At 42.2% G+C, this 9,345-nt stretch overlaps 1 protein-coding gene across 1 annotated transcript; it reads right to left on the bottom strand.

The window, feature by feature from the left end:
* Positions 1 to 393: 393 nt before the first annotated feature.
* On the bottom strand, positions 394 to 1,029 carry LOC111536286 (tRNA (guanine-N(7)-)-methyltransferase-like). Its single transcript, XM_023202606.2, has 3 exons — positions 761 to 1,029; positions 681 to 685; positions 394 to 569 (listed from the first exon to the last, which is right to left on the bottom strand). The coding sequence occupies exons 1-3, from the start codon at positions 1,027 to 1,029 to the stop codon at positions 394 to 396; spliced, it is 450 nt and encodes a 149-aa protein (XP_023058374.1).
* Positions 1,030 to 9,345: the final 8,316 nt, after the last annotated feature.

Raw genomic sequence — 9,345 nt, 5'->3', positions numbered from 1 at the left:
ACCACCTCAGTCAGCTGTTTTGTTTTCTGTTGGGAGTGGAAGGACAAGGTGAGAGGAGCCAGAGGTAGTCATGAACACCAGTGGGTTCTGCCCTGGGTAGCTCCCCACCTTCTTTGAGAGAGTACTGTGTCTCAGCTCCAGCAGTCTCAACTGGGAAGACCCAGGGCTCCTGCTCTTTTCTCTAGTCCCTGGAAGATGAGGTCCAGCTAAGGTAGAGTAAGCAGTCAGTGACCAGGCAGTAGGATGGGATCTTGTATTCTTCGAAAGATGGCTGGGAAATTCTTCCCTCCATTACGTAGAATTCTTCCCCTCCTCAGTTGAGGTACCTAGATGTCCCACAATGGGGTCTTAACTCAGGTCCTCAGAGGTACATGCTCAAACAGCGGATGCTCTTCAAAATGAGTGCACATCCAGTCCTGTAGCTCCAGCACATAGGTTATGGTATATACCAGTCCCCCAACTCTCAGCACATAGGCACATTTTGCTAGCAGGGTGGGATGGATGATTCGCCACTTGTGCTTTGTCTGCTTGAAATGTGGGTTGGGGAAGAGGAGGAACATCTTTGTCAGCTGGCCCTTGTAGAAGTTAGGAAGTTGCTTCATGGCATTGCTACAGAGACAGGCAATGTTCTGGAAGCCACCTCCAGGAGCTGCACGTAGGGCCCGAATCCAGTCTTGTACATAGTCTGAGACCTTCACCCAGATCTCCAGGCCCAGAATCAGTGTGTCTGGGAACAGCGGTGATGGTTCCTTCCACTAACAGGCCACCATAGCCACAGCCTGTGTCTGCAAACTCCACTTGGGCCTGAGCTCTCTTTTCTCTCTTACCCTTTGGGTCATCGTGGCTCTGATTTTGAGTGAGTGGAGCGAAGAACTCTGAGTATAGCTCAGACAAGTCCATCTCCTCTGGCTTCACAGGATAGCGCAGTGTGTGGTCCGCCATGGGGTTGGAGCCAGCACATTGCCTGTAGTAGTGCTTCTGGGGCTGCGGGGCCTCTGCTCTGGCCACATTCCAAGTCTTGGCTGCCATGATCCCAGTCCCGGGTTTCTCTACCTGAAAGCCTCTTTTATTGTCCCTCTCAGCTGGAGATCCTCATTCACCTTCCAGGTTCAGGAGAAGATGGTCTCAGAGTAGCTGAGGGACTGTGTGGCTTAGAGTTGTTGAAGGGATATCTAGACCTCTTGGGACATCTGCCTGTGTATACTGGGGCCTGAGGGAGGTCCGTGGGTCAAGTAAGGCAGTGACCCTGTGGTGACTGCTTCTACCATGAATAGAAGAAAGTGCAGCTTCTCTTCCTGTTTCCTAGGGGCACCTCATATACTGAAGGCAGGAAGGGAAAGTGTTGCTTGTACAAAACCATCACAGAAGGTGAGCAGGGACCGTGAAAAGGGTTATTTTTTCTGTGCTGCTGAATAAAAGCAATTTCCATGCCCTGTGCGAAAGCATAGAAGTGTTGACAGCTGAGAATATATGTGTGAATACTTTGAAGGCAGCAGAATACCGTATCTGAAGAGTCCAACCTTCTTTTAGAGGTCATTTATGTAGCAGTCTTGAATGTGGTCCTCCCACACTGCTTCACCTTTTACATTAAAGCTTCCTAGTCCTGGCTGCACATTTGAATCGCCTGGAGAACTGGTAAATAATTTAGATGCCTGGTTCCTATCTCACAGTAGTTAAATCTGAATCTCTGGTGATAGACCAGCTTGGGTATTAGTAATTTTAAAGTTCCTCAGCTGATTTTGATGTGCAGCCGGGGTTAAGACCCTTGGGCTTTTCTTTCAAACCATTTCCACAAGATTTCTTCATTTTTCTTGGTCAGTGGTTCTTACATTTGAGCATGTGTCAGAATCCCCTGGGTTTCTTAAGTTGCTGGGCCACATGATCAAAGTTTCTTATTCAGTAGGTCTAGGGTGAGGCCAGATAATTTACATCTCTAACAAGCTCCCAGGTGACACTGATGCTGCTGTTCCTGGGATCACACTTTGAGAACCACTGCTCTATGGTTACGTCAACTCTGATGGTTTCTTGCATTAAGAATTTTTCTGACCTTGTCCTGGCTTTTGGTCACTACTGCATTTTTCTCTAATTTTTTGCTCTTTTGCAATGTTAATCCCTTTTAATTCTCATTCATTCATCCATTCAAATGGATTTCAGACAAATCCTGGGCATCTGATATATGCAATGGACAGTCTTCCTTTTTCCATTTAAGCCTTTTCTTTTCAGCCATGGACACCATTGGCAATAGTTGCTTTGCTGCCTGCAATGCTATTCTTGGTTCTGTTTTTGCCCTTGGGGGTTGATTTTAATATTTGCATGCATTTCATAGGCACTTATAGTTACCTACTGAGGTTAGGATTTTCTTATTTCTCTGGAAGCATATTTGGTTCTTTTATCTCTTTTCACTTAAGGGCTGTACATGTGGACTCTTTGCAAGAAAAAAATGGACGTAGAATAATGATCTGTAGTAAACCAACAATGCTGGGGCAGGGAAAACCTTTCTGAAGTAGACATTGTCTCCATTTTTCTAGATCCTTTGCTCTTGGACATGGAAAGGTAGATGGGGGATGGGTGAGAGTGGAAGCACATGTTCTGGTTTGTGATGTTCTTTTTCTTTGTTTATCTACTCACTGATTCTTATGGGTTAGGGATCCATTTAGCAGAGGCTTTTAGTTCATTGTCGATTCTTCATGGCTGTATTAGTTTTCTATTGCTGCATAACAAATTACCACAAACGTAGAGGCTTAAAATAAAAGCCATTTATTATCTTACAGTTTCTGTAGGTCAGAAGTCTGTCACAGTTTAGCTGAGTTCTCTGCTCTGGGTCTGACAAGCCTGAAATCAAGGTGTTGGCTAGGTTGAGTTCTCATCTGGAGACTCCCTTAGGGAAGGATTCACTTCCAAGCTCACGTGGTTGTTGGCAGAATTCATTTCCTTGAGGCTGTAGAATTAATAGAAGCTTGCATTTCAAAGTCAGCAATGGAGACAGAGAGTCTCTGCTGCTTCAAGTCTCTGACCTCTTAGACCCTTTTTAAAACACATTGCCTGATTAGGTTAGGCTTATTCAGTGTGATCTTTTTTGATTAATGAAGTCAACTGATTAGGCAATTTAATTACATCTGCAAAATCCCTCCATCTTTGCCATATGCTATTGGTTAGATGCAATTTACAGGTACTGCCTATGCTCAGGGAGAAGGGATTATAATAGGGTATATAGGCCATTGGGAGTCATCTTAGAATTTTGCCTACTGCAGAGGCTATAGTGAAATGCTTGTCAATAGCTGTAGAATTCTGTAAGTGCTCCATAACTACACTCAGATAAATGCCTTATGGATAAAGCTTCTTGAACACAGCAAGGAAGGCAGTGTCTATCCTCAGGAAGCAGTCCTAGAAGCAATGGACAGTAATGGATTTGGAAAGAGCATTGTTTTTCCCTCTACAATAAAACTGACTCTTGATGTATTCTTCTATGCTGTATTCCACTTTTTATTTCCAGTATGTTTTTTAAATAAACCAATTATAAGTTATATTCTTGTCACCAAAGACAAAAAAAGTGAACTAACCCTTACCCATTTACTCCAAAATAAATGGGGTCTTTAATTAGAAATAACAAAGCTAGCCCTACTGAAACTCATCATAAGTCACATTTCTTTGGGTGTGTGTAACTAGCGGGGTGAGCTATTATGTTAAAAACCAGTCCACAAATTCCAGTCAAGGGGAAGTACAAGAGCAACCTTACTTATACCAACTGGAAGAGCATTAGCAGCCCTAGGATTTTGCCATTCTCTAGCAGCTTGGGAATCTCCTGCCATGTAGTAGACCCACGTGTGACTTGACCAAGGTGAAATGCTCTTGGTACCGAGGAAAACATCTTTCTTTGGTTTGTTCAAGAAAAGTTATCAGAAGGGCTAAGAGTCGAATGGTGATGGGGAAAACGGAGGTGAGGAGGAGTCATGGTGGGCAGATAGGCAGGGCAGTGTGGAGGAGTAGGGTAGAGATGTGGTGATGTGGTTGGCAAAGGTGGGGTCAGTGAGCTCCATTCTCATTCCAGCTTTCCAGTGACCTACTTGAGATTTCCAGGCAGCCTACTTTTCAAGAGGCAGTTCTAAGGGGAGGAGCTTGAGCGCCTTTTGTCCCAGAGAATCCAACCAGTGGGCCAGCCATTTCAAATTACCTCTCTCCTGGACTTAGAAGCATTTTGTTTTTACTGTGTATTTTTAAACTGCAGCCTGAAAGCCAAGGTCCTATTGCGTCACGCAACTCAGTAATATGAGCTACATTTAGTAATGTTTCTCACGAGTTTCTGGACAAAATGTTCTTCCAAATACTATTGGAAAAAGTGGGAAGACCAGTAATGCAAGATGTTGTCCTAAAACACACATAAAATAGATTCTGACTCTTAGGTAAAAAGATAATTGCAATGAAATCCTATCAAAGGACACTGGAGTCTTGCGTATAGGTATGCTGTACTTTAAGAAAGCTTGATGAGCCTCCAATCTAATGATTATTTATTAATCTTACCAAAGAATCCTTTGTTGTTCAAAAGGATTCACTCAAGGGTTCCTTTAAATAGTGCCTTTAAATGTTTGTTTATAAACTATTAACTACTTGACAGAGAAGCAGGGAAACTTAAACTGTTGGGAGCCATCGCCAGTTGAAGATTAATCCAAAATGTAGATAAAGCCACTCTCTGATTATAATGTAAGTCAATGAGAAAATATAATCAAATTTATAAAAATTTAATCACCACAGAACTCTTCAGGAGCGTATCTTTTGCAAGAAAGGAGGTACACCTGTGGAGTGTCTCTCTATTGGGCCTGCAAATCCTTCTTAAAGTCATCGTCCCACAAATCTCTACTCAGCCCACACAGTTCTCATGAGCCTTGCTCACATCTGCCAAGACTTCACTGCTTTGCATTTTGCTTCCCTCACAGTGCCTGGCAGGCCGCCTGGATCACAACAGGCTTTCTGGTAGGTATTTGCTGATATGATGTGAGTTGTTCCTTCAACTCCAAGATATGGACATCACACATATGGCTTGTGGAGAGTTGTAGTAAGTCCTGCTATGATTTCCAAAGTCATTTCTGAAGCACTGATGAGGATTTACACCTCTGGGCTGAGGGAACATAAACATCGACCCGAACTCAATAAATTCAAAGTTCTCCTCTCAAGGACAGTTCCCACAGAACTTCAGCTCAACTGAAGTAGAATGGAAGACAGATTATTCTGTTTATTTATTATAGTTTTCACTTATTTATGTGTTTTTTCTACTGGAAAAAGAAACAGAGAACAGGATAAAATGAACATAAAACTTAATGAATTATTATAAGGTCAACACCCTTTTAAACACCACCCAAGTCAAGAAGTTAAGAAATAGAATCTCATGTCACCTAGGAAGCCCCAAGGCCAACCAAGTGTCGCATTCCAGCTTCAACCACCTCCCTTCTCCCTATTGGACTTTTGCAGCGATCGCTTTCTTCCATTTCTTTGTAATTTTATCACCCAACTGTGTACCTGTAAACCCTATAGTTTAGTTTTGCCTGGTTAAGAAAAATGTCTTCTCTATATATTTTGATCCAAAGATTCCCCTTCTCCCCTGCCTCTTTTCCTGGAAATTTGTTTGTTGAAGAAACTGGGTCATGTGATGTGTGACATTTCCCACAGTCTATATTTTGCTGATTGTATACATGTAGTGTAGTTTAACGTGTTCCTCTGTTTTACCTGTGGAATGCTAGTTGTGACTAGAGGAGTGGTTTTCAACCAGGGGTGATTTGCAGGGGACATTTGGCAGTGTTTGGAGACATTTTTGATTTTTGAAAAGGAGTAGGTGGTGCTACTGGCATCTAGTGGGTAGAGGGCAGGGATCGTGTTAAACATCCTACGATGCACAGGACAGCTCCCCCCACAGAAAATCAGTAGTCCCCTCTCAATGTCATTAGTGCTGAGGTTGAAAAATCCCCAATCTAGAGGTTTGTTCAGATTCAGATTCAGTATTTTTTTTGACAAGACTGAGGATGGTATGATTCATCAGCAAGCACATATGTCTGGATGTCTCTATTTTTGTGATGTTAGCAGCCTTTGATGCTCAATGCTTAGAGTAGTGACTGCAGAATAGTTATGTTCTAATTCTCTAATTTCTACTTCATTTGTTAGTTGGAATACTTCAATAAATGACCCTTCCCTTCATCTACATTTGGTTACTCAGTGACACAGTTCATATAAGAAAGGCAGGATAAATACTTGATTCTTCAGTGTCATGAGAAAAAGGACAGGCTTTGAAAGTTGGTGTGGGGATCAAATTTTGATTCTTGTATTTGCTAGATTTATGATATTGGACAAATTATTCAAGCTATTTGAACTTCACTTTCTGCATCAGTAAAGTAGGGATAATAATACCTGCCTTATAGGGTGTAAGTGAAGATAAAATGAGGTAAACATTTATTCCTTCATGCATTCAACAAGTATTTACTGTCTATTCTGTAATGGATGCTGTTCTGGGCTCTGGATAAATATCAATAAATAGTTCAAATGCTCTGTCTTCATGGAGTTTTCATTCTGGTTGAGGTAGAAAGACAAACAAATGCATATATAAAATAAATAGTATGTCTGGTGGTGAAAATGCTCTGGCGAAAAGTAAAACAGTGTAGGGTAAAAGGGCATGCCAGAATTTTTTCAGAATTCATTGAGAAGACAACATTTGAGCAAAGACCTTACAAGGGTAAAGAGGCAAAGAGTGGATATCTGTATAAAGAGCATTCTAGGGCCGGGCCCAGTGGCTCACGCCTATAATCCCAGCACTTTGGGAGACTGAGGTGGGTGAATCATGAGGTCAGGAGTTTGAACCAGCCTGGCCAATGTGGTGAAACCCCATCTCTACTAAAAATACACACACACACACACACACACACACACACACACACACACACACACACAAAATTAGCTGGGCGTGGTGGCGTGTGCCTGTAATCCCAGCTACTCGGGAGGCTGAGGCTGAAGAATCACTTGAACCCGGGAGGTGGAGGTTGCAGTGAGCCAAGATCGCACCACTACGCTCCAACCTGGGCGACAGAGCGAGACTCTGTCTCTCCCCCCAAAAAATAAATATGAAAAATAAAAAAAGCATTCCAGGAAGAGGGAATAGCACGTGCAAAGGCCTTGAGGTGGAAGGATGAGTGCTGTGTTCAAAGAACAGTGAAGCTAATGTGATTCAAGTGGAGTGAGGGGGGGGAATCATGAGAGCTGAAGTCAGAGAGGTGTCTACAGGAAGTGTAGATGTAGATGTAGACCTACAGTAAGGTCTTGGCTTCCAAAAGAGCTTTGACTTTTCTTCTGAGTGAGACAGGAAGCCATTGGAGCGTCTCAAGCAGAAGAATGATGTGACTTGACTTACTCTTTAAAAAAGATCTCTGTGGCTGCTACGTTGAGAATAACTGTAGTGGGACAGGAGCCCATCAAGGAGACCCGACAAGAGATAATGGTAGCTTGGCCCACGAAGTGGTGAGAAGTGGTCAGATGCAGAGTGGTCAGATTTACAAGTAGAGTCAAGAGGATTTGCTGATGGATTGGATATGAGGGGCTAGAGAGGAGAGGATTCAAGGATGATCCCAACCCCAAGTTTGCCTTTTTTTGGAATGTGCAGTTGGATTGATGGAAGCCATTATTTACTGAGATAGGGAAGACTATGGGATAAGTGTTTTTTGGGGGGAATATTAGGAGTTTAGTTTTGAGCATGAAAAGTTTGTAATGCATATTTGATATTTCAATGCAGTTACTGGATTGGCTGTTGAACGAATAATCTGAAGTTCAAGATGTCTGGGTTGGAGATCGTATTCAGAAATCATTAACGTAAAGATAGCATTTGAAGCCATGAGACTAAATAAGATGATCAAAGGAGTGTTTAGATCGAGAATAGATGAGGCACTGGAGCACTCGAATATTTAGAGATTAGGGAGGTGAGAAGATACCAGCAAAGGATATTGAGAAATTGTGGTTGGTGAGTTAGGAAAAAAACTCAGGAGTGTTTGGTATTCTGGAAGCCGATGAAGATAATTTTTTTTTCAAAGAGGAGGACTCCCAACTGTGTTAAATGCTATTGATGAGTTGAGAGAGATGAGTTCTGAGAATCAATCATTGGATTTAGCAATAAAAGGGTCATTTGTGACCTGGACAAGGACACTTTCACTGGTATATGTAGAGTGGGGACGAGGAGCAAAGCCTGATTAAGGCAGATTCAAGAAGGACAGGCAAGAAAAATGGAAAGTAAGAAAATTTTCAATGAATTTTGCTATAAAATGGAGCAGAAAAATGGGGCAGCACTTGGAAGGGTATGGGTTCAAGACAAGATTTTAAGATTTTTATTTTACAGAATGTTTGAATGTAGGTGGGAATGATTTGAAAAATAGATGATGCCAGGATGTGGGGAGGGGGAGAATTGCTCCAGAGATGTTCTTGATTAAAAAAGAGGTGAGATTTGGTGTGCAAGTGGAGGACTTGGATTCTGATCAGAGCAATGACAGCTTATCCATGGCATTAAAAGAGAGAGTAGAGCATACAGAACTAGCTGCAGTTAGGTGGGTTTATGGGGTAGTTAGAGCTTATGAGAATTCTCTTCTGATTTTTTCTGTGCTTCCCATGAGGCAAGAAACAAGCTCATCAGTGGAGAATGAGTAAAGGAGGAAGAGATATTGAGAGAGGAGAAGAGAGGAGGCGAGAGAGAAGAGAGAGGAGGAGGTATGAGATAGATGTCTAGCAGGAGAGTGAGTGGAAGAAGGAAATACAGTGAGGCTGCCAGCCTTACCAAGGACCTGCTTGAGGTAATTATACTTTTAGAATGAGACCAGTCATTATGGTTGTGAATTTTTCTCTGACAGTGTTTAGGTTACATGGATGCAGTTCTGGAGTCAGCAGAGATCTGGATTTAACAAAGTGTGTGATTTTGCTAGGCAATTATGATGAAGAGAAAAAGGTACAATAGAGTTGACGATGGTTCAGGGAGTGATTTATAATGGCCTATGGAGTTTATGATGGGTAAGGAGGAAAGTGAGGACATGGTGGGAAGATGAGGAACAGTGAAAAGGTGGTGGGACCCAGGGGTTGGACATGTCAGTGGAGTAGAGAAGTTATTGGAAGACTGAGTACTTGAGGGTATAAGCCAGAAAGATAGGAAGTGGTATTTGGGGAGTAGAATGATTAAAATTAAGATAATGGAGGAGGGCTGTTATTAGTAATAACAAAAACCTTAGATATGGCCATGGGAGTGTGTGGTTAAGGTAAGGCAACAAATTTAGTGCTTGGCACATAGTAGGCTGTCAATATATGTTCAGTTTCTTTCATATTCCTTTATTGCTA

Source organism: Piliocolobus tephrosceles, chromosome 12 (genome assembly GCF_002776525.5).
Source record: "Piliocolobus tephrosceles isolate RC106 chromosome 12, ASM277652v3, whole genome shotgun sequence".
In the NCBI taxonomy this organism is placed as follows: Eukaryota; Metazoa; Chordata; class Mammalia; order Primates; family Cercopithecidae; genus Piliocolobus; species Piliocolobus tephrosceles.
Note: the sequence above shows the minus strand (reverse complement) of the source record. Positions and strands in the feature narration are given on the sequence as shown.